At 27.3% G+C, this 26,109-nt stretch overlaps 2 protein-coding genes across 4 annotated transcripts in view; one reads left to right on the top strand and one right to left on the bottom strand.

The window, feature by feature from the left end:
• LOC126748965 (transcription factor EC) overlaps positions 1 to 26,109 on the top strand; it is a 96,245-nt gene that overhangs the window by 19,674 nt on the left and 50,462 nt on the right. For both annotated transcript variants that reach the window (XM_050458522.1, XM_050458523.1), the window contains exon 2: positions 3,379 to 3,892. In XM_050458522.1, coding sequence (XP_050314479.1) covers positions 3,379 to 3,892 — 514 coding nt within the window. The remainder of the gene's footprint in view (positions 1 to 3,378; positions 3,893 to 26,109) is intronic.
• Positions 1 to 26,109, bottom strand: part of LOC126748967 (procathepsin L) — a 79,663-nt gene that overhangs the window by 33,646 nt on the left and 19,908 nt on the right. Inside the window, exon 1 of one of the 2 annotated variants that reach the window (XM_050458527.1) lies at positions 6,823 to 6,938. The exons of the other annotated variant lie outside the window; for it this stretch is intronic. Coding sequence (XP_050314484.1) covers positions 6,823 to 6,825 — 3 coding nt within the window. The 5' untranslated portion in view covers positions 6,826 to 6,938. Of the gene's footprint in view, positions 1 to 6,822; positions 6,939 to 26,109 lie in introns of those variants that run through there. 2 annotated transcript variants of the gene reach the window in all.

Below are 26,109 nucleotides of genomic sequence, written 5' to 3'. Positions count from 1 at the left end.
GAGTAGAGAATGATACACGCTATCAAACGCCTTTTGTAAGTCAAAAAAAGGGGCAAACAAGTTTTTTCACCCTGCTTTAATTGATAATTTATATTTAAATTCAACTTATTGTGGTATGTACAATACCTGTGGTTAATTTTGCGAGTAAATGGATCTTTAAGGTTTAAATGTAGACTGTTTATTATTTTACAAGACATCAATACTAGGAGATCAATTATTTTTAAAAGAGTTTGTAGGTTTTAAATACATGGAGTTAGGGATTGACTATTTTATAGATGTTAACCTGTTTAGAATATTAATTACACTAGAGATTTGATTACCAATTTTAATGAAGTACAATAACAGCAATTTCTTTGTTTTGAGATTATACTATTTTGTTTTTTTGATTGGTATAATGTCTGGTTTTTTTATTATTTTGATGTCGTGTTTTTGATTTTATTTTAGGATTTTTTTATGGAAATTTCATAAACATTTGTAATATTTTTAAAATTTATTGCACGTCTTTGGAGATATTTTGAATGCACTTTAAATAATTTTTCTTTTAATCACACGCATTCTATGTAACTTTTTGATTTCCCAAGAATTTGAGATGATTATTGATTTTATTCCAGGCGTTTCTTGCCTTAGCATATCCAGGCATTTAAAATATTATTCATTTTATTCCTAGTATTCCAAGAAATTTTTTTTAATTCCAGGCACTTGACCTTAATTTAATGCTTTCACTTTATTCCAGTTTTTTTAAGTATTTAAAATAAATATTAATTTAATTCCAGGCATTTTATATAACTTTTTGGGCCTTTCAGGAATTTGCAATAATAATTGATTTTATTCTCGGTATTTGAAAAAAAAATTATATTATTCCAGGCTTTCCTTGCCTTGGCATATATAATTCTTTCAGGTATTTTAAATCCTTTATTTAAATCCAAATTAACGATTTTTTGTTCCAGACATTTTAAATATAATTAATTTTTTGCCAAGAAGTAGTTCAAGTAATTTTTTATTTATCCCACGCACTTGGCGTTAATTTAATGCTTTCACTTTATTCCAGTTTTTTTTAAGTGATTTTTTAAGTATTTCAAGAAAATATTAATTTAATTCCAGGCATTTTATATAACTTTTTGGGCCTTTCAGGAATTTGCAATGATTATTGATTTTATTCTCGGTATTTAAGAACATTATTTTATTATTCCAGGCGTTCCTTGCCTTGACATATATGTCTTTCAGGTATTTCAAATCCTTTATTTAAATCCAAATTAACGATTTTTTGTTCCAGACATTTTAAATATAATTAATTTTTTGCCAAGAAGTAGTTCAAGTAATTTTTTATTTATCCCACGCACTTGGCGTTAATTTAATGATTTCACTTTATTCCAGTTTTTTTAAAGTGATTTTTTAAGTATTTCAAATAAATATTAATTTAATTCCAGGCATTTTATATAATTGTTTGGGTCTTTTAAAAATTTTAAATGATTATTGATTTTATTCTCGGTATTTAAAAAAAAGATATAATATTTTTCCAGGCGTTCCTTGCCTTGGCATGTATATGTCTTTCAGACATTTCAAATCCTTTATTTAAATCCAATTTTTTAAAATTTTATTCTAAGCATTTTATATATTACAAATTTTCTTCCAAGAAGTATTTTAAGTAATTTTTTATTTATTCCAGGCACTTGGCGTTAATTTAATGCTTTCACTTTATTCTAGGTTTTTTTAAGTATTTCAAATAAATTTTTATTTAATACCACGCATTTTATATAATTTTTTGGGTCTTTTAGGAATTTCAAATGATTATTGATTTTATTCTCTGTATTTGAAAAAAAAAATTATATTGTTTTTAGGCGTTCCTTGGCATATATAAGTCTTTCAGGTATTTCAAATCCTTTATTTAAATCCAAATTAATTAATTTTTGTTCCAGACATTTTAAATATAATTAATTTTTTGCCAAGAAGTATTTCAAGTAATTTTTTATTTATCCCACGCACTTGGCGTTAATTTAATGCTTTCACTTTATTCCAGTTTTTTTTAAGTGATTTTTTAAGTATTTCAAATAAATATTAATTTAATTCCAGGCATTTTATATAATTTTTTGGGCATTTTATATAATTATTGATTTTATTCTTGGTATTTGAAAAAATTTATTATATCATTACAGGCGTTCCTTGCCTTGGCATATATACGTCTTTCAATTATTTTAAATCCTTTATTTAAATCCATTTTTTTTTAATTTTATTTTAAATATTACTAATTTTCTTCCAAGAAGTATTTCAAGTTATTTTTTATTTATTCCAGGCACATGATCTTAATTTAATGCTTTCACTTTATGCCACTTTTTTTTAATGAATTTTTAAGAATTTCAAATTAATTTTCATTTAATTCCACGCATTTTATGTAGTTTTTTAGGTGTTCCAGGAATTTAAAATAATTATTGATTTCCAAGCACTTGATGCTAATTTATTTTGTTCATCTTTATTTCAGTTTTTTTAAGTTATTAAGTAATAACGCGGTAAAAATGAAATCGTGGATTATCAATTACAAGACAGACTCTACTAAATAGACTAAAATATCGTAACTTTTTCTGATTTTAAGGAATTTACCTAATAATGGCCTAGTAAAAAAAATTATTTTGCCTGTAATAGGGTATCTAATTCTAGTCTTATAAAAGTAATTTTTCTAGCTTCATTAACCAAATTTACGATTATAGAGACCTACAATTTCACCTAAAATATCCTCCTATAACCCTACTCATTACAATTTACAATCCCTAATAAAAGTTTAATGCCAAATTTGTAACTCCAACTTCTGGTCCAAATTTTGTTTAAAGTTAAAAATTTAATATCTCTTTTATATATATTTATTATATCTTTTATATTAATAAATTTTAGTGCAGTAAATCAACGTAATACTTTTTTTAATTAAAGTTTTCGCGGTAAAAAAAATTAGTAATAAAAATTACGTACAAATACTAAAAAAAATTTATAACATTACAAGAAATTTCTTCATTCTAAAATTTCATTTTATTTTCACTTTAAAAATAATCAAAATCGCCCATTACTAAAAATATTTCACTACCAATGATTTTTTTTAGCAAATCCCTATATCAAATAATTTTTTTGCACCCTTCCCCTGAATACAAACCCCAGACACAGTAATCCAATTATTCTTACAAAAAACTCTTTCAAGGACTTACCCTTAGACCAGGGGTCCTCTAAAGCTTTATGCTTCAAAAACCCAATTACAAAATAACCATAACCGTGATTTTTATTATTTTTTTTTAATAAAAAATAGGCAGAATTTTTTTTTTTAAAACTCTTGATTTTTTAAATTTTGAGACTTCATATTTCAGACATTTTAAATTTAAAAAAATCTCTTTATTTCAGTACCCCCAATCTCAAAACCACCACACCCCAAACACGCACACAACTAAAACTCCAACTAATGCGAGACCAAGCGATCCTAGAACAGCAACGACAAGCAGAAGAAAGACAGCGTCAGCAAGAGCGTATGAAACAAAGCCAAAGACCACCACCGGCACCAGTGAAGGTACCGCTGCACTCACTTGCTGTAGACGTACCACCGCAGGTTCTGGAGGTTCAGACCAAACTGGAAAACCCTACGAGGTACCATGTGATGCAAAAGCAGAAAAGTCAAGTTAAACAGTACCTCAGCGAGTCTTTCCAAGGGCCATATCACCCAGCGTTCCTACCATCTGACTACCAAAGAAAGATTGATGTTAATCACACCCACAGCGCACCACCGGGGGTTGCACCTCAAACTACCCTTGCTACAAACGGGCATGTTCAATCTCAACCCTATCATGCTCAAGTTTCACCTAACTATGACATACCTTCAATGTCACCCGCTTTAAGTTCTGGGGCTACCAGCGCTTCTGAGGTGAGTATTAACATTTCAATTTGCCTTAAAGTGGTTTAATTTAACTTAATTTATCTTTTGATTAATGCATCTTAAGTCTGGTCCAGCGAGCCATTTGTTATAATGATGACGTGATAGAGTTATATTTTGAATTGGTATATCGTTTTTAATTTAAGAACAGACGGGTTTTATTGACGGGTGTCAAATTACTTATGATTGAATATCTGAAACATGAATTATAGTTTTTTTTGTTGTTTGTGACTTCAGCGGCCATTTTACAGGGGGTCGTGTCGAATTTTAGGAAGGATCTAATTTTGACAGGACGATCATGTGACCGCTAATGGTTGGAAATTAGTCACGTGACATGTGCCAGTAAAATGGTTGTTTATCAGAGGTAATTATGAATTTCTTCCAGGCAGTAAAAATTGCTTTGAAAATAAATTACAATTATTGTTTATTGTGATTAAGAGAGATCAGAAGTCAAGGAATTTATTGCCTAGAAAAAAAACATTTTTTTTAACATAACAATCTCTATAGTTCTTATATAGCAGATCTCAACGTTAATGGAATTTAAATAATACGCGTCATAACGATAACATTATGTGTATTTTAATAAACAATTACTTAAATAAATACGCTAATAAAAATTGAAATGTGAGCGGCGTTGATGCCACCCAGCGAGATTCCGGCGTATTACTCATGTTTATCGTACCGGTCGCCGTCTGCCAGTACCCCGCGGTACCAGTCAAACAATCGGCACTTTCACCAATTTAACAAGAAAACGCATGATATTTTATGAACGGGTTTATTAAATTTACCTAGCAAAACTTGAAGTGTATGGATGGTTTTGTTGGATATTGTTTTAAAAAATCCCTAAATCTGAGACAGTTAAGCATAAACATTTTAGGTCTAGGTTAGTCTAAGTAAAAGTCTAGTCTAGCTTTAGTCTTTTTGATGTACAATTTTGTGGTTTATCAAAGATTTTTTTCTGGAATTATTTGAATTGGAATATTTCAAATAATCGTATTTTTATGTCATAATGATCGTTTCAATATATTTATTTCGGAAAATCTATATATCGTGGGCGTACAAGGAAAACCCTGTAACTCCTAAAACTAAAAATGTGAAAAAAAGCGATTTTAAACTTTCAAGTTTTATGTAAAATCCAATTTTATATTTTATGTTTGCTAAAGGCATTTTTTGGGTAGTAACATCTGTTTAGAGTTAGTTTAGGTTAAATTAAAATACATTATTTTTTAGAACAAATTGTTTATTAGCATTTTTAAATAATAATTGCACTTAATGGGTTTTCGCTGACAAACTAATCACATTTTTTGAGACTTATCAGATTTTTCTTCATAAGCTGTATTAGTTTTTCTGAACAAGATAATGAGAAAGAGGCTCATTGTCGGAATCGGAATCAGTTTCTTCATCGGAAATTCCAATACTGGCTTCTTCAATATTTTTTGCAGTAGAAAGAGACTGGTCCCACCCATGGAATTCCGAAGGAATAGCACCACTTTTGCATAATTTCAAAAGATCTTCTTTTTTCTTTGTGCTTATAGGTAAAGGGCCTTTATATAGTTTCTCTAATTTTGTTGGAATTGCTGGTGGTCTACCTTTTCCCCAAATTCTAATAACCTTATAATCGCTGCTATGTTCGTATTTATATTCGATAATATCAGGATGCAATTTCGAATACCGCAAACTTATTATTTGACTTAATGGATTTTTTCTGAGTGTCAAATAATTTATAAACCAATTAAGTGCACTTAATAGATTTTTCCTGAATAATATTTAGTCTCTCCGGACTTAATAACTTGGAAGCTAGACGTATCTCTTCTATTTGAACTATATTGGACTTAACGGGTATTTAGTATGATAGGTTATATTTAAATGGACTTGGCTATGCAAAAAAAACATTTTTTGAAAAAAGTGGACTTACAGGGTTTTCTACGCCCACGATATAGACTTTAAGGCTCAAAAAGGAGGAAGAAATTTGACAAAAAGGAATATTAGGATATCGAGCACTTTTCAGGAATACTCTTTAAAATCCTGGAACATTCCTATAGTCAAAATACATTACTGGAATATTTTATTGAAATATTAATAGAATATCTGAAAATGTCTTATGAACCAATAAAAAAACTTTAAGTTTTTTTTAATGAAAATGTAGCAAAAGCAAACAATATATTTATATAGCACATAATGACTAGATACTGATTTTTGGTTGTAGAAGATCAAAAGCTGTACAATTTAATTGCATTGTCAGCAATTTAATTATACAAAAAATATTATTATTATAATAAGTTTTTAATCAGTAGTATAATAAGGTTTTAATGACAGTATGCACTGGAATACTTAAGGAATACAAAAGCTTAATTATTTTATTACGATCGTTAATATTATTTGGATTTGAGATGGATTTATTTTGCAAAAAATCAATTTTTCTTCATTTACAGCCATTAGAAAAGTCAATATTTTGAGGTTATAAATTGGATTTTTGGCGCCCAACACTGTGGTTGCTTAATATTTTCTCATTAGAATTTCAAATTTGGTTGTAAAATTGAATGAGTTTTTGGTTTTTTAAGTAATTTTAAGCTTACTTGCTTTTTAGTATTAGTAATATGGAAATTCGGCTAATCGCTCCAATATTCTAAACAGTCGCAGTTGCATATTATATAAAACTGATCCATTATAAATAAATCTTACATTATGACGCCCAGAATAACACCAATAACATAAAGAGATTCCAGAGATTTTATACGAGAAAATATATTTAGAACAATTTAGAAATACCTGGAATATTTTACAGAATATGTCCAAAGACCTTTGAGAGTACTTTATTTTTTAAATAAACTTACAGAAATAATATGAAAAAAATATACTGTAGCATCAGTTATGAAATATTGATTATCTCTGTATATATAGAAAATATTTAATTGACTCACCATGGTATTGAAACTTTATGGCACATTAGTAAGATATCCTAAAACTGTTATAAAAAATATACAAATATTTGGTCAATGTGATTTTTAGCTGTATAATATTAAAAGCTGTACAATAAAGTCACTCGCTCCAATATGATTATATAAACAATGCATTTTAACCAATCTTTCATTATGATAATATTATAATGTTATAAAAATAATTTTAATTAAATATAAAATATTGATTACCTCTATATATTAGTATTTTGCTATATAATTTTAATATAACAACACATTTTTTTTTAAATCCTACTTTATGATTGCCATATATTAATATAATGTCGGTAACTTTTTAGTATTTTTTTTTAAACACCCATAAACGTTATTAGAACTGTTATAAAAGTTAACCGTGAATGTTAACCGCAAATTCTCGTTATTTTTGCTAATCTTCGTTACGTAAACAGCCAATTTCCCTGTCGGCTTTTTATTTGTATATTTTGGCTATAAAATCTTGTGTATGTATGTTCCATATAAAAGTTATCTAGCTAAGGTAATTGAGTTTTTTTTTGTTGTAGCGCTTGCTCTCATATGAGCACTTCCCACGGAATAAAATGCTAAAAATATTAACTTTTTCATAAATTCCCGTTCGTTTTAATGGGTTTTAAAGCTAGCAAACATGCGGAATTTAGCCCCAAAGACAAAGATAAAAGCCGATAAATAAAAATGGTAATAAAAAAATAAACCTCTAGTCGTAAATCTGAGGTTTAGCCTCTTATTTTGATTTACTCGGATTTTATTAATTTATGAATAGATTTGCCGCATTTAATGGCTGGGAATAAAAGTGAATAGAGGGATGCGTTTTGTGCCAGTACTATTATTTTAATACTCTCAATATAGAAGGAGCATTTCGTAATCGTGGTATTGGACTAATCTCTTACATTTTAACACACATGAGCAAATAAACCGTCAGGTTTCTGTTAATCCAATTAGCTGTCTGTTCATGCATCTCAAAAAATTATCGACTATTAGTACCAATGTCAATTTACATACATCAAAATGTTATCAAGCGAGCTTACTCTTGATCCTTTAATATAGGAAAACGTTGTTTGCTGTGACGCAATGGCGAACGTTCTCTAATTCAGATCGTCGTCATTGTCGGGCTCCAGACATTTTAAAAATTAAATCAGACGGAAAACTGACTTATGTATACTGCTCGGTAGTAAATTATAAAATAATTTTTGATAAATGGATTGTAACGACGTCAGCAAGATACACTTTTTTTTATTAAAAAAAATCTATATTAGTACTTTACCCTAAAAGCTTTATACTGGCTAGAGAGTAAACACACCAGAAGTAATCCTAATAAAACATAATATAATCCCCATGAAACTCTATAAGCACATTTGGAATTAAATAATTTACTACTCAGTTTTCAAATTTTAGCATGAGTCGAAAGCCGAATAACTTCCACATTTCCATTAGCGTTGATTTAATGTTGTTATGCTTAGTTAGAAATGCTACAGTGAAAATACATAGTTTTCAATACCGCAAGTGAAGTTTGCGTTACTTGCTTTTGAAGCCGCTTATTTATAAATTCATACAAATAAAATGGATGGAGGTAGTATGTAATTGTTTTTTACATAGTTCTTATTATGATCCAAGATTTGCGTAAAATTTTATTAAAGCCTTAAAATAGTGTTTTCTCTAAAGATTTGTCATTATATAGACAATTTTTGCGATTCTCGATTGTTGCCCTACTGCATCTAGTTTTCCTGTTACTATGTCAGTCCTTTAAAGATGCTACTTTCCTTACTAATGTATGCTTATTACAAATAAAAAACAGTTTATTACGTTAAACGAATGTTAGTATAATTCTTTAAAAAAATGGCTCAAATGTTTTTGCATTACTGTCCAAATTGCCCTAAAACTGTTCTTTTTTTAGGCATGTTTGTTCCTCAGAAGCAATAAACATTATTTTAATACGATTTTCTGCACTCTGAGACTAAGATTCATGATTTTACGTCTAGAAATGGGTAAAATATTTTTCTTTGGGTATTTCATTTCATTACTGTTAAAGTCGCCCCAAAATGTAATTTTCCTTATGCATATCTGCTTAATATAACCACGATTTTATTGCGATTCTACATTAATTTTTCTACGATGAAAATTCATCGATACTTGTGTCTAAGATGCATAATTATGTCTAAAAATGAGTCAAAATGAGTTAAATTTTGCATTTTTTTTTGGATTTTACCGTATTTTATTTTTCTAATACTCTCGCCTCAAAAAGGTTTGAAATATATATATATGTCTAAAAATAATGAAAGTGTACATTTTTCGTCATTTTTAGGAATCTACCGAATTTCATTTAAAATAATTCACAATTCAGTTTTAAACAAAAATTATTTCTAGTTCAGTTTTCCTTATTTTGTTATTATATGAAATTCAGAAATCATATCGTTTAGCTGCTAATTATCTGAAAAAAGGGGAAGTCTTAGGTCTAAAAAAGGGATAAATTCATTTTGCAATTTTTACTGTCTTTAATCTATACTAAAAAAAAAATTTTAAAGTCTAAAATGCATAATTACGTCTAAAAATAGGTAAAACTTTTTGTCTTTTTTGCTGTATTTTATTTTTTTATTATTACCATAAAATGTAAATGTTCTTAAGTCTAACTTCTACTGTATTTAAAAAAAGGAAATAATAATCGTAAATTAATATCTCTTTTACTGTATGTAATTTTCTATTATTACCCTAAAATTTAATGTTTCTTATTACGTCTAAAGTTAGGTAGCATTTTTTTGCCATTATTATTGTATTTAATTCTACTATTATTAACTTAAATATAATTTTTGTAAAGTCTAAAATTCATAATTATGGCTAAAAATCTATAATTTTTTTTGCCATTTTTACTGTATTCAATTTTTCTATTATTACCCGAAAATGTAATTTTTTCTAAATACGAGATGCATATTCACGTCTAAAATGGGTAAAATGTTTGCCATTTCTACTGTATTTAAACTATTGTATTAAAAAAAATAATTTTTCTTAAGTCTGAGATGCATAGTTACGGTTAAATGGGTAAAACATTTATTTTTTTATTATTACCCTAAAATTTAATTTTTCTTAAGTCCTTCTTGTTTTTTATTTTTCTATTATTGCCCTAAAATGTTATTTTCCTTAAGTCTACGGTGCATAATTACATCCAAACATGGGCAATTTTTTTTCCCATTCCTCATGTCTTCAATTTTTCTATTATTATTCTAAAATATATTTTTTCATATGTCTGAGATGCACAATTACGGCTAACCATGGGTAAAAAATTAAATTTTTTTATTATTACCCTAAAATATAATTTTTATTAAGTTTAAAATGCATAGTGACGCCTAAAAATGGGTAAAACTTTGGTCCAATTCTATAGTATTTTATTTTACTATTTTTACCCTAAATTGTTATTTTTCTTAAGTCTAAGATGCATAATTACGTCTAGAAATTGATAAAATATTTATTTATAAGATATTTATTTTTTTTTACTATTAGCCTAAAATGTATTTTTTTAAAGTCTAAGATGAATAATTACGTCTAAAATTGGATACAAATTTTAGCCATTTTTAGATGTAATTATGCATCTTAGAATTAAGGAAAATTACATTTTAGGGTAATAATAGAAAATTACATACAGTAAAAGAGACATTAATTTACGATTATTATTTCCTTTTTTTAAATACAGTAGAAGTTAGACTTAAGAACATTTACATTTTAGGGTAATAATAAAAAAATAAAATACAGCAAAAATGGCAAAAAGTTTTACCTATTTTTAGACGTAATTATACATTTTAGACTTTAAAAAATTTTTATTTAAATTAATAATAAAAGAATTAAATGCAATAGCAATGGCAAAAAAATGCTACCTATTTTTAGACGTAATTATGCATTTCAGACTTAAAAAACATCAAATTTTAGGGTAATAATAGAAAATTACATACAGTAAAAGAGACATTGTTATTTCCTTTTTTTAAATACAGTAGAAGTTAGACTTGGGAATATTTACATTTTAGGGTAATAACAAAAAAATTAAATAAAGCAAAAATGGCAAAAAGTTTCTATATATATTCCATATCTATATATATTCTAATAATAGAAAATTCAATATTTTACCCGTTTTTATCCTTAACTATGCATCTCAAACATAGGAAAAAAATATCTTTTAGTAATAATAGGAAAATTAAAGACAGGAGAAGTGGCAAAAAATGTTACCTATTTTTGGACGTAATTATGCATCTCAGAAAATAACATTTTAGGGTAAAAATAAAAAAATTGAAAAAATAAATACGGTAGATTCTTTCGTTTTTCTCTTATTGCCCGAAAATGTAAGATTTTTTAAATCTGACATGCATAATTACGTCTAAAAATGGATTGAATTTTTTGCCATTCCTATTGTAATTTACTTTTCTATTATTAACCTAAAATATATATTTTCTTAAGTCTGAGTTGCCTAATTTGTCTAAAAATAGGTACATTCTTTTGTTATTTATACTATAATTCATTTTTCTATTATTATCATAAAATGTAATTTTTATTAAGTCTGAAATGCCTTATAACATCTAAAAATTAATACAATTTTTTGCCATTTTTATTGTATTTTATTTTTCTATCATAACCCTAAAATTAATTTATCTTATCTAGTATAGTAGCGGCTAAAAATTGGTAAGATATTTATTTTTTTTACTAATACCCTAAAATGTATTTTTTTAAAGTCTAAGATGAATAATTACGTCTAAAAATAGATACAAATTTTAGCCATTTTTATATGTAATTATGCATCTTAGATTTAAGAAAAATTACATTTTAAGGTAATACTAGAAAATTAAATATTTTACCTATTTTTATCCCTAACTATGCATCTCAAACATAAGAAAAAAATATCTTTTAGCGTAATAATAGGAAAATTAAAGATAGAAGTGGCAAAAAATTTTTAGACGTAACTATGCATCTAAGACTTAAGAAAAATTACATTTTAGGGTAAAAATAGAAAAATTAAATACAGTAGATTCTTTCATTTTTCTATTATTACCCCAAAATTTAAGTTTTTTTTAAATCTGACATGCATAATTACGTCTAAAAATGGATTGAATTTTTTGCCATTCCTATTGTTATTCACTATTATCATAAAATGTAATTTTTCTTAAGTCTTAAATGCATAATAACGTCTAAAAATAGGTAAAATTTTTTGACATATATAATTAATTTCTCTATTATTACCCCAAAATGTCATTTTTATTGTGTTATTATTTATAAGGGTTATTGATGAAATTCTAGAGCATTTTCCGCCAGAATATTTTTTTATTCTTTTCATCGTAATCCTGCCCTAAAGCCTAATTTAATTAAATTCTTAATAAGTTAATAAGTACAATATTTCTGGTTAAATTAAATAAAGTTAATAATAGACAACATACATATTTACGTCTACATTTAACCAAAATTTTACCCCATTTTTTTCATAAAACAATAGTGTATACGGTTCGTTAGTCTCAAATTTCCTGAATATAATCTGGTCAATACCTGTACTATTATTGCTTTAGGGGGTAATATGATATATTTGCCCCCATAGCCATTACAATGCGAACGGACAGGAAGGCATTATATATATAATACACATAAACGTCCGAGCAACAAAAATAAAACAAATTTTGACCGACAATAAAGCACCCTTAAAAATAACATTTAATTAAATGCGGTGTAAAAATAAATTACTTTTAGGGTAAAAGCTATTAAGTTTGCAATGCATTTAAACTAGATTTATTTAATTGCATTTGCGCACACTGGGATTGTTACAGTTAAAATAAATCGTTTCGGGTAAAAAGTAAGGGTTTAAAATGAAAGTATAAATTACGAGGGTATTGTTAAAAATTTGGTTAATTTTCAGGTTATCGGTTGTTAATGATTTTTTTTCTATTAGGTAGAAGTTTCGCAATGTCAATATCATACACTTTTGCTAAGTGATTTTTATTGTAGTACTTCGACTTATCAAAGAATCAAATGGATTTTAATTACAATTATTTGGAAGTATTTAAGAAAAAAGATAACGTGGTTTTTACATTGATTTAATTTGATACGAGAAAAATACTATTTAACAATAAATAAAGAAAATTAATTGGATATTTTTATAAGGATTATTACGTAAAAAAAAACATTTTTATATCATAAGCCGTAAAATAGTAGTGAATCCTCTTAAAGGCTTTATTATGACAAGATTACTCACCTATTAAGTAATAATTTACGATGTACCTGAAATTTCGTTATCGACGGTTAGGATAAAATACAACGGGCCTCACCTTGCACTCATTAAACTGTCATAATTCTCAAATTTCAGTAGTTTTTTCAAAACGACATTATATTAACGGAAATGGTTCATTTATATTAGCAAAACAAATTAATTGGATCTTCATGGTCGCAAATTTCATGCCGATTGCATGGGTAAATTGCGCATGACGTTTTCCGTCATTTTTCATATCCACTAAACCAAAAAAAAAAACAAGATTTTTCATTCAAGATTTCCATTGTTAATTTTCCAAACACGTGTGTGAGTGTGGAGTAAATTAATGCGTGTAAGTGAGAACGCTTATTAAGTATGATACAAACCGACCATCAGAAATTGCCTTTTATTAGTTAGAAGGATAGCAGAAAGAATTTCGTTTGCTTGAAAGGTTTTAATTAAAGAATTAGTCTGATTAGATTAGTTTAAGCTTTTTGTGGGAACTTTTATTTAGCACGTAATTACATCGACATTCCATTAGGCATTTTAATCCTAGAAATGTTACCATTTATTACATCGTAAATGATGATAAAAGTATTTTTTCTATATCACCGTTTCATTTAATAATTCTATTGGAAATTGTGTTTTTTTTATCAAAATTAAAATGAAAGAAACACAATCATTTTATTACATTATATACTTTTTCTTCTGGTTACTATGGCCTCTTGCCTTGGTGAAGCAATCATCCCACAAACTTATGTCAACTGAGTAGTTTAAAAAGCATATATGTTTTACTGTATGTAGCAAATGACAGTTTCTGGGTACTTGTTTCTGATGTTTTGGCAGTTCCATTGAATCATCATAAGCATTCTTAAGGGGGTCTGTACTTCAGCTGTCTGATGGATCAGACATCTTTTTATTTTGTCTTGGATAATCGTTTTGTCTTGTTCTGTTTCCATCTCTTAGTGTTTTGCTTCCTTCACTTTGTGCAACACTTGCTTCTTTACTTTTTCTGTAAGGGTTGTTGAGGTTCTTGATGTGTCTATTTTCTGGAATCGACTTGAATAGGGCTTAATGTTCTTGTTTACTGTAGTTTGAGGTTAGAGACCTTCTTCTCTTCACAATATTCGTTGGTTTTTTTTCTCGTTTAGGAGTTTATTTCTTTGGTTCAGAATTATGAAGTCTTGTATCGTAATTAATTCCTTTATTTATTTTTTTGGTCTCAGACACTCTAGGCCATTCCTATCATTGGTTCTGTATGTGTTGGTGCAGTATGCGCAAATTGGGTGATTCTCTATTCATTCCTCCTCTTTGTGATTTCGGAAATAATTAAGTGTTATGTTGTTAGATATGTTTTTTTATATGTGGTTAAGTTACTACAAAACAGAGTTCTTCTCTAATGACTTTAACTGCCTGAAAGATATTGAAACTGTGATTAGAAGCAGTTGAGTTATCACAGAGCAAAGTTCTTTTTCTTTTTCTCCAATGACTTTAAAAACATGGAAGATATTGAAACTTTCTGTAGAGGCAGTTGTGTTATCACAAAGCAAAGTTCATCTTCTTGCTGTCTAATGGCTTGAAAAGCTTGGAAGATATTGAATATTTTTGACAAGCAGTTGAGTTATCGTAGAACAAATTTTTTTTTCCTCTTTTTTTTCTTTTTAGTCTTCTCCTTTTTTAATGCGTTCAGCTGCCTGGGAGATATTGGATATTTTTGTACAGGCAGTTGAGTTATCATAGAATAAATTTCTTCTTGTTTTTCTTCTCCTTCTGTTTCTTCTTCTTTTTTTCTAATGTCTTCAACTACCTGAAAGATATTGAAACTTTCTGTAGAAGCAGTTATGTTATCACAAAGCAAAGTTCATCTTCTTTCTATCTAATGGCTTGAAAAGCTTGGAAGATATTGAATATTTTTGTACAGGCAGATGAGTTATCATAGAATAAAATTCTTCTTCCTCTTTTTCTTTTTCTTCTGCTACTTTTACTTTTGTTTCTTCTTCTTCTTCTTTTTCTCTAATGACTTTAAAAGCATGGAAGATATTGAATATTTTTACTGGTAAATGAGTTATCACAGAACAAAGTTCTTCTTATTTAATGGCTTCAACTGTCTGGAAGATATTAAAGCATTGTTTAGAGACAGTTGCGTTATGACAAAGCAAAGTGCCTTTTTTTTCCAATGACTTCAAAAGCATAGAAGATATTAGAACTTCTTTTACAGGCAGTAGAATTATAACAGAACAAAGTTCTTCTTCTTTTCTAATGCCTTCAACTGCCTGGAAGATACTGAATATTTTTTTACAGGCAGTTGAGTTATTATAGAATAAAGTTTTTTTCTTTTTTTTCTTCTTTTTTTTTAATCCCTTCAACTGCTTGAAAGATATTGAATATTTTTGTACAGGCAGCTGAGTTATCATAGAACAAAATTCTTCTTTTTCTTTTCTAATGCCTTCAACTGCCTGGAAGATAATAAAACTTTGTTAAGAGACAGTTGAGTCATCACAAACCAAAGTTCTTCTTCTTTTTCTTGAGTGATTTGAAAAGCATGAATTTATGCATGATATTGAATATTTTTTGACAAGGAGTTGAGTTATAGTAGAACTAATTTTTTTTCTTCTTCTTCTTTTTCTTCTTCTTAGTTTTCTCCTTTTTTAATGCGTTCAACTACCTGGAAGATATTAAATATTTTTTACAGGCAGTTCAGTTATCACAAAACAACACAAACACAAATAGTTCTTCTTCTTTTGCTCTAATGACTTTAAAACCATGAAAGATATTGAATATTTTTTTACATGCAGTTGAGTTATTATTGAATATAGTTTCTGTTCTTCTTTTTCTTCTTCTTCTTCTTTTTTAATCCCTTCAACTGCTTGAAAGATATTGAAACCTTGTTTAGAGGCAGTTGAGTTATTATAGAACAAAGTTTTTCTTCTTTTTCTTGAGTGATTTGAAAAGCATGGAAGATATTGAATATTTTTTGACAAGCAGTTGAGTTATCATAGAACTTATTTTTTTTTCTTCCTCTTCTTCTTAGTTTTTTCATTTTTTATTGCGTTCAACTGCCTGGAAAATATTGAATATTTTTTTACAGGCAGTTGAGTTATTATAAAATAAAGTTTTTTTCTTCTTTTTCTTCTTCTTTTTTTTAATCCCTTCAACTGCTTGAAAGATTTTGAAACCTTGTTTAGAGGCAGTTGAGTTCTCACAAAGCAAAGTTCTTGTTCATTCTCCCTAATGACTTCAAAAGCATGGAAGATTATCACAGAACAAAGTTCTTTTTCTTCTTTTCGAATACCTTTAACTGCCTGGAAAGTTATTATAGAATATAGTTTTTCTTCTTCTTCTTCTTCTTCTTTTTTAATCCCTTCAACTGCTTGAAAGATATTAAATATTTTTGTACAGGCAGTTGAGTTATCATAGAATAAAGTTCTTCTTCTTTTCGAATGCCTTCAACTGCCTGGAAGATATTGAATATTTTTGTACAGGCAGTTGAGTTATCACAGAACAAAGTTCTTCTTCTTCTTTTCGAATACCTTTAACTGCCTGGAAATATATTATAGAATATAGTTTTTCTTCTTCTTCTTCTTCTTTTTTAATCCCTTTAACTGCTTGAAAGATATTAAATATTTTTGTACAGGCAGTTGAGTTATCATAGAATAAAGTTCTTCTTCTTTTCGAATGCCTTCAACTGCCTGGAAGATATTGAATATTTTTTTACAGGCAGTTGAGTTATTATAGAATATAGTTTTTCTTCTTCTTCTTTTTCTTTTTTAATCACTTACACTGCTTGAAAGATATTGAATATTTTTGTACAGGCAGTTGAGTTATCACAGAACAAAGTTCTTCTTCTTCTTTTCGAATACCTTTAACTGCCTGGAAAGTTATTATAGAATATAGTTTTTCTTCTTCTTCTTCTTCTTCTTCTTTTTTAATCCCTTCAACTGCTTGAAAGATATTAAATATTTTTGTACGGGCAGTTGAGTTATTATAGAATATAGTTTTTCTTCTTCTTCTTCTTCTTCTTCTTTTTTAATCTCTTACACTGCTTGAAAGATATTGAATATTTTTGTACAGGCAGTTAAGTTATCACAGAACAAAGTTCTTCTGTTCGAATGCCTCCAACTGCCTGGAAGATATTGAATATTTTTTTACAGGCAGTTGAGTTATTATAGAATATAGTTTTTCTTCTTCTTCTTCTTCTTCTTCTTCTTCTTCTTCTTCTTCTTCTTCTTCTTCTTCTTCTTTTTTAATCCCTTACACTGTTTGAAAGATATTGAATATTTTTGTACAGGCAGTTAAGTTATCACAGAACAAAGTTCTTCTGTTCAAATGCCTTCAACTGCCTGAAAGATATTGAATATTTTTTTTACAGGCAGTTGAGTTATTATAGAATAAAGTTTTTTTCTTCTTCTTCTTCTTTTTTTTTAATCCCTTCAACTGCTTGAAAGATATTAAATATTTTTGTACAGGCAGTTAAGTTATCATAGAACAAAGTTCTTCTTTTTCTTTTCTAATGCCTTCAACTGCCTGGAAGATATTGAATATTTTTTTACAGGCAGTTGATTTATTATAGAACAAAGTTCTTCTTCTTCTTTTCTAATATCTTCAACTGCCTGGAAGATATTAAAACTTTGTTTAGAGACAGTTGAGTCATCACAAACCAAAGTTCTTCTTCTTTTTCTTCTTAGTTTTCTTTAATGCGTTCAACTGCCTGGAAGATATTGAATATTTTTTACAGGCAGTTCAGTTATCACAAAACAAAGTTCTTCTCCTTTGGCTCTAATGACTTTAAAACCATGAAAGATATTGAATATTTTTGTACAGGCAGTTGAGTTATCATAAAACAAAGTTCTTTTTCTTCTTCTTTTCTAAGGCCTTCAACTGCCTGGAAGATATTGAATATTTCTTTACAGGCAGTTGAGTTATTATAGAATAAAGTTTTTTCTTCTTCTTCGTCTTTTTTTTTAATCCCTCCAACTGCTTGCAAGATATTGAAACCTTATTTAGAGGCAGTTGAGTTCTCACAAAGCAAAGTTCTTGTTCTTTCTCCCGAATGACTTGGAAAGCATAAAAGATATTGAATATTTTTGTACAGGCAGTTGAGCTATCATAAGGCAAAGTTCTTCTTTAAAGTTTTTTAAACTTCAGATGAGTATTATACACTTCAACTTTTTAAAAACCCGTATGTTCTTATGTAATTCTTACGTGCACAAATGTTCTTTTGATTCGCTTCAATAGGTCTATTGCATCACTCATTAAGAGTGAAGCATTTTAATTAATGAATATTTTGATCATGACTGGGAATAAACCGTGTGTGCAAGCTTGTCTGTTTTTTTCTTTTAAATTTTCAATTTTGTTTCTAATGATAACTTTATTTACTGTGATAATTTTGTTATATATTTATGATATTTGCCTTTTTTATTGAAAAAATTGTATTTTGCTAGCTTTAATATCTTCTTCTTTCTTTATTTTATTCCTATTTGCTATTTATTACTACTTTTTAAATTTAGGTACCTTTTAATCACTATTTAGTTACTTTTTAAGTGCTGAATATTTTATGTAGCAGGAAGCTTTGTCTACAAATACCTTGTATTGTATTTTATGATGATAAAGCATGTTTTGATTTGATTTGTTTTATTGCAATATGTCTGCTTCATTTCTAAACTATTGTCTTGAAATACCCTTTTTTCTGCGTAGTTTACTGAATTACACATCAGTTCATTACCATTCAGTATTATACTTCACACTAAGATGAGGGTAAAGGAATAAATATTGAACTTTTTTTTTACTACTTTACCCAATTACAATGAAGTAAAGTTACAAAGATGGCAGTCGATCGCGATGAATTTCTCAACCATTTACTCGATACATTATCAATGATATGTGGCTAAATAACTGTAATAAATCTAAGTTAAAAACCGTCCAATAAATTATAAAATACGTTAAATACATAATTGCGGAACCTTTTTATTACCGTATCCGTGTTTATCTTTATAAGTTTGTTACGTCAAGGAAAGACTTAAGATCTTCGCCTTATCTTAGTACTCGGCCATATATAAACAAATACAAGTTATAATATTGTTTTCTAGACAAGATAAAATTTAGCAGTTTAATAGGAATGACCCAAAATATTAGTATACAGACAAGTCAAGGTTAGGCAGTTTCATGTATTATTGTTTTTTTGACCACTTGGTTTAAAGCGCTAATTACCATGAACAAACTCGTAGTTTAAACAGCTTTAATTGATTTATGAAATAATAATTATAAATAACGAAATCAATGAACGAGAAAAATGTTGTGACCCAGATATGTGTGACATGCCACAGACCTTGGAGAAGAACTCTTTGGACAATAAACGCCTTTAAGAATTAGTTAAGAAAATGATGTTGTACAGACGAAAATCAAAAAAAAAATTATAAACATTGTTAACCCTGTAAGCAAGCAACGATTACCTTACACTTGAAACACCTGCCCATTTAAGTGAGACCAAAAAAAAAAAATAATAATAAAAGAGTCGAAGCATTGTTACGACGCCACTTCGAAAAGCGTCAAATTGGCATTGGTGGTGGGGATGGGGAGACGGCGCGCGCATCTTCTTGACCGTTTTCGCGGTCGTGCAAAGCACATTGTGCGCGCGCAGCTCAAATCCCGCGAACATGCCGCGATCATGAAAGCTCGAGCGTTAAGTACTCGAATCAAACAAGTGTCTCGGTAACTGGGATCCGTATCAGTATTATCTGTACACCGACTGATTAAGTTGCAATAGTTGCTTTTTACTTAAAAGGTTCCACAATAACAATAAACTCAATAAACAGTATTTTATTTTTTTTTTAATTGCTAGTTCTTACCGTATTTGATTTTCTACGGGGATATTATTTATTATTATTAAGTGATTTTATTTTTAAGTGATACCACCCACGTACTATGTTTATGTGTAAGGTACTTTAGGAGTGTTATATAGTTTTTTGTGAATGACATCCAGAACTAGGGCAAGAACTGAAACTAAAAAAATGCCTGTGTACAATATTATTACTAGGAGATTTAAGGTAGGTACCACTTATATTAAGTATTAAGAAAAATCTTTCAATATCATAGGAACCAAATTATTACTTACGCTAATATTGCACAAACATTACACGAATTTTTTCCCTAGCAACACTAACTTATTCATGCTTTGTATTCTTTTTTTATGAATTCACTTGATTACAAAATTGTTGACTGGGGTCAAATTGTACGATGGCATTTGCTTTAAAAACTTACTATATACTTTTATTTTATAATGACATCAGCTACTTAGTTAAATCACAAAATTAAATTAAATTATCTCAAGTTCCCTTATTATCATTTCTTAAATAGTGATAATGTTTGGCGCCCAACAGTGGATCTTAATATGTTGGATATATTTTTGAGAATTGAATATAATTGACAAAAAAATTAATAGTTGTAAGCAAGTGTATATATTAATAACAGAATTATAATTTTGAATAACTCAAGTTGTTCAAAAGTGATTGTTTGGCGCCCAACATAAAAAAGCGGGAAATTTGATTTTAGTTATATTATGATCCGGTGTAAGTTTAACAACAAAAATGTTATTTATTAATTAGTTGTTTTTTGAATCTTAGTACATTGCAAACAGAAAAAAGGAATCAGTCGACATAATTAACTTAAATTAGCAATAATAAAAGAAATATTAAATGAGTCATAAACAATTGCAATAAAATAATAATTTCTCATTGTAATTCCGCAAGTTATGCGAGCTTCTAGTAAAATCATAAAGTAGTGCAAATTAAACTGTCTTATAGAAAAAAAATACAGGTCAGTTTTTCATTGAAAATGATAATAAAAATATATTTTTCTATTGTAATTTATTTAAAAATACGCAAGAAAAACGTAATTTTCAGAATATCCAAACAATTTTAAAATGATTGATTGATATATCAAAAAAAGTAGTTCAATATTTATTAATATATCCCCTCCTTAGTTTAAGGTATCCTAAAGAATGGTGATAAAATTATGTTATTTTTTATATAATATGGTAAACTACGCAATAAAACATAATAATTGAAATGTTCGATCTTCATTTTTAAATTCCGAAATTTGAAAAGAATAATTCAGTGCTTCGGAAAATAACAACTTTACTTTGCCCTTAACTTTAATCAAATGACCGGAATATGGAAAAAATTATTTCAACTAGAGGAAAATTTCAAAAAAAAAAAATTCAATTGCCTGGAATATTATGCATATAAATATTTGTGATTAAAAAAAAATAAAATAATTTACTTTAATTAAAATTAACCAAAGCAATGCTAGATTTTTTTTAAGTAGTTTTTATTATGACATCAAATACCTATTTAAATCAGATTTTTTTTTAAATATCTCAAGTTCTAAGTTGCGATAATGTTTGGCGCCCAACATAAAAGAGCGAAAAATTTTTGTTCAAGTTGTAGCAATAAGAATGTTATTCTTATCGAATTCAATGTAGTTTATTTACTAATTATTCGTTTTTTTGAAACTTTGAAGTATTTTGAAAACCGAGAACAATCAAGGAACAACGATCAGTCGGAATAGTTAAGTAAATTTGGAACTTTAGAATATTAAAACTCTTGGAAAGAATTATTTGAGGTATAAAGAATTATATTATAATACAATTTTTTTATTATAATTGGGTAAAGTATTCGAGAAAAATACGATTTCCAGAAGATCCATAAAGCAATACAAATGAAATTGTCAAATAGAAAAAACGTACAAAAGGTAATTTTGTCATTAAAAATGATGCTGAAAAGTTGTTTTTTATCGTAATTCATTTAAAAATACGCAAGAAAACCCTAATTTCCAAAACATTCAAACAGTAATTTTGAAATGGCAGAACGAGATATAAAAAAGTAGGAGCTCTTATATCTTTACTCTACGTTATCATAAAGAATGGTGATAAGATTATGATATTTTTTTTAAGTAATTTGGTAAATTATGCAATAAAACATAATAATTGAAATGTTCGATTTTCATTCTTATATCCCGAAATTTGAGAATAATTCACATGACTGAAATATGAGTGAAAATAACAACTTTTGTGTATTTTAACAATTGTCTGGAATTTGCAAAAAATATTTGAACTATAGGTTAATTTTAAAATATTTATATAATTGCCTCTAATAATATGTAAATATATATTCCAGAAAAAAAGTTTATACATATCAAACATTAAAAAATATTAAAATTAGTTTAGCTAAATCAGAAAATTAATTGTAATTATCTTAAGTTCCTTTATTATAATTTCCATAATAATGATAATGTTTGGCGCCCAACAGTTAACAGTCAAACATAGTATATTGGATATTTAAGGTTCGAACAAGTGGGGATTAATAGGTATACTTAAGTAAATTAGAGCCTTAAAAAAAATATTATTTATTATAAATAAGTGTATATACAAATAACAAAAAAATTATTTTGAATGTGTTTAAGTTCTTGAATAGTGATTATTTTTGGCGCCCAACATAAAAAATGGGAAAATTTAATTTAAGTTATATCATGCAGTTATCATTAAAAATGCTGATTAAATTATGTTATTCTTCAAGTAATTTTAGTATGCAAAAAAAACATAATTTTGAGAAAATCCAGGCAGTAGTAGTAAAATTGTGATACAATAAAAACTGAAAAAGTTTGATTTTCATTCTTATATCCCGAAATTCGAAAAGAATTATTCACTGCTTGGGAAAATATTAACATTAGTCTATTTTAGCAATTGCCTGGAACATACAAAAGAATATTTGAACTATAGGAAACTTTTTAAAAATTTATTCAATTGCCGGGAATAAAATGTATATAAAAACTTAAAAAAAAAACGAAAATTAAAAAATATTAAAATCGGTTTAACCAAGGTAATTCTAAAAAAAGAATTCCTTATTCAATAATTTTATGTAAAAATTATCATGACGTAAACTACATATTTAAATCAGAAAATTATTTTAATTACCTCAAGTTCCCTTACTATCGTTTCTTAAATAGTGACAATGTTTGTTGCCCACTAATAGATCTAAATAGATTGGATATTTGAGACTCGAAAAAGTGGGAATTTATGGATAGATATCATGATAAATATTTGCGGTCTTAAATTAAATGGAATTTATAAAAATATTATAGATAAGTGATTATTGAAGGTGGAATTATTTTAAATGGAAAGAAAACCCAGAAATATAATTTTGAATAGTTCAGGTTCTTGAGTAGTCATATGTTTGGCGCCCAACATAAAAAAGCAGAAAATTTGATTTAAATTGACGTTATTTATATCGAATTCAATATAGTTTATTCAAGAATTATTTTGCACACCAAAAAAAAATAGGAATCAGTCCGCAGTAGTTATCATAAGCAATTAAATAAATTTGGAATTTAAATTAGCGATAATATAAAAAATATTATGTGATGTATAAAAAATTGTAATAAAATAAAATTTTTTCATTGTAATAAGGCGAGAAAAGTACGATTTTCAGAAGACACTATGATATAGAAAAAACGTGGAATAGTAGGTTAGTTTTTTATTTTTATATGTCCATCTCAAGCTGAGGTTTCATAAAGCATGGTAATAAACTAATGTTTTTTTATTATAATTGGGTAAAATAACAATATTTTTGAAATGACACGGTAATATATAAAAAAGTACAAAAAATCAATTGCACTTTACAGTCCAAGGTATTATATAGTATTATGGTAATATGAGGTTTTTTTTCGTGAAGATTATGCAAAATTTTAGGCAAATTCCAGGCATTTAAAAAAATGGACCAGTTTCGAAAAGAAGAATTCCCTGCTTGGAAAAAGAACAGGTTTAGTCTATTTTAACAATTTAAATAAAATGGCGAAGCGCAGTATATTAGAACAAAATGAACGAAAAGATTGTTTGACCTATAGAAAATTTGAACAAATTATTCAAAAGTTTCAAAAAGATTAAAATTGATTTAACCTAGACAATCCTAACAAAAAAATAACAAACTAAAAACGCGTTGATATTATTATAAATTAACACTTTTCCACATTTGAAAATAATAATAATTGAAACAAATGGGTTAAATTATTAAGCAAGCGCGTTATTTTTAATACGGCCAATTACAGCGAGCAGACATTAGCTAATTTTCATTTCCGAATTTAGAAAATATTCGTCCTTGTTACCCGTTTTGTCACTTAATTATAGGTGCAACAAAACAGCAGTAAATCAATCCAGTTCAGTTCATAATTTAGGCTATTATGTCACGAGCGTAATAAATTATTCTCACTCAAAATCTTTATTAGCGTATTGTTACGTACGCGAATTTCGACTCTTTTTTTTTCTCAAATATAGTTGTACGGGAGAATTTTAAGAAAATGGAGAAGATTTATAGGGGCTATAATTTCGTAATAGAAATTTTCCAGTAGCTCGGCAGTTTGTTTCGGTTTTTAAATCACTTGGGGGAGAAAAATGAAAACGGTAAGTCGAGCTTTGAAATTTATTAATTGCGGAAGCGTTAAAAACGGAAAGTCGCTAATGACAAGTCAAACAATAGCCAATATTTGATTTTAAGAGCGACATGCCAAACGATTCGGTGAAAATCGACTTAATATTTGCATTAGTCGATGGCGCATTTTAATATTAATAACGTAAAAATAAACATATTAATATTGATAAGCAGGCAACCAATAAAATGTTTAGTAATAATTTAAAAAAAAATCCAAAAATTTTATGGTCATTTGTCATCTTTACCGCACTGTTATAGTCTGATTTATTATTAAAATGATGGTATTTTTACGTAGTTGCACTACGGTTATAATATTTGACTATAAAATGGGAAAAATGTTTAACTCACTTTTACCGTCTAAATCATCTTGAAAATACTTATCATGCCATAAAAATTTATTGGTATCAAAATTTATAACCTTTTATACGTTGTGAACTTTATTATACAAACTATAAAACTCTTACTTCTTGAATTTATTTTTATTGTAATTTTATTTAATTTTCAAAATTTATTTAGTATAGGTTTTATATTTTTGTAAGACTTTTATCCTTGTCCTAAGTAAAATTGTAAATAGTTTTTTTTTGGATTATATTATAAGTCTATAATTTTTTCTTATAAAATATTTGTAACTTTTTGTTGACAATTTATAAAATTATAACTTGTTGTGAACTAGACTTGGCTATACTAAGAGATTTTATTAGAGAGATTAGATTAGACAACTATTTCCGCTTTTTTAAAAAAATCATTGGAAATTTTTAAGAAAAAAAATTTTGAGGAATATATTTTTTTCAGAGTGAAAAAATTACAAAATGCTCATAAGTCAAAAACTACGCTACTAATTTATTTGAAAATTTGTATATAAATTGTCTAAATAATTTGAGTTGACACCTATTTCAGCATTTTTAAAGAATTATTCAAAATTTTTAAGAAAAAAATTTTTAAGGAATATATTTTTTTCAAGTCAAAAAATCACAAAATGCTCATAAGTCAAAAACTACGTTACTGATTTATTTAAAAATTTGGTTATAAATTGTCCAATTAATTTAATTAGACACCTATTACAGCTTTTTTGAAAAATTATGCAAAATTAAAAAAAAAAAAAGTTTTTAGGAATATATTTTTTTCAAGTGAAAAAATCACAAAATGCCTGTAACTCAAAAACTACGTTACTGATTTATTTGAAAATTCGGATATAAATTGTATAATTAATTTAATTAGACACCTATTTCAGCTTTTTTGAAAAATCATTCAAAATTTTTAAGAAAAAAAATTTTGAGGAATATATATTTTTTTCCAGTAAAAAAATCACAAAATGCTTATAACTCAAAAACTACGTTACTGATTTATTTAAAAACTTGTATATCAATTGTCCAATTAATATTATTAGACACCTATTTCAGCTTTTTTGAAAAATCATTTAAAATTTTGAAAAAAAAAAATTTTAAGGAATATATTTTTTTTCAAGTGAAAAAATCACAAAATGCTCATAACTCAAAAGCTACGTTACTGATTTATTTGAAAATTTGTATATGAATTGTCCAAATAATTTGAGTTAACACCTATTTCAGCTTT

Source organism: Anthonomus grandis, chromosome 22, assembly GCF_022605725.1.
Source record: "Anthonomus grandis grandis chromosome 22, icAntGran1.3, whole genome shotgun sequence".
NCBI lineage: Eukaryota > Metazoa > Arthropoda > Insecta > Coleoptera > Curculionidae > Anthonomus > Anthonomus grandis.
Note: the sequence above shows the minus strand (reverse complement) of the source record. Positions and strands in the feature narration are given on the sequence as shown.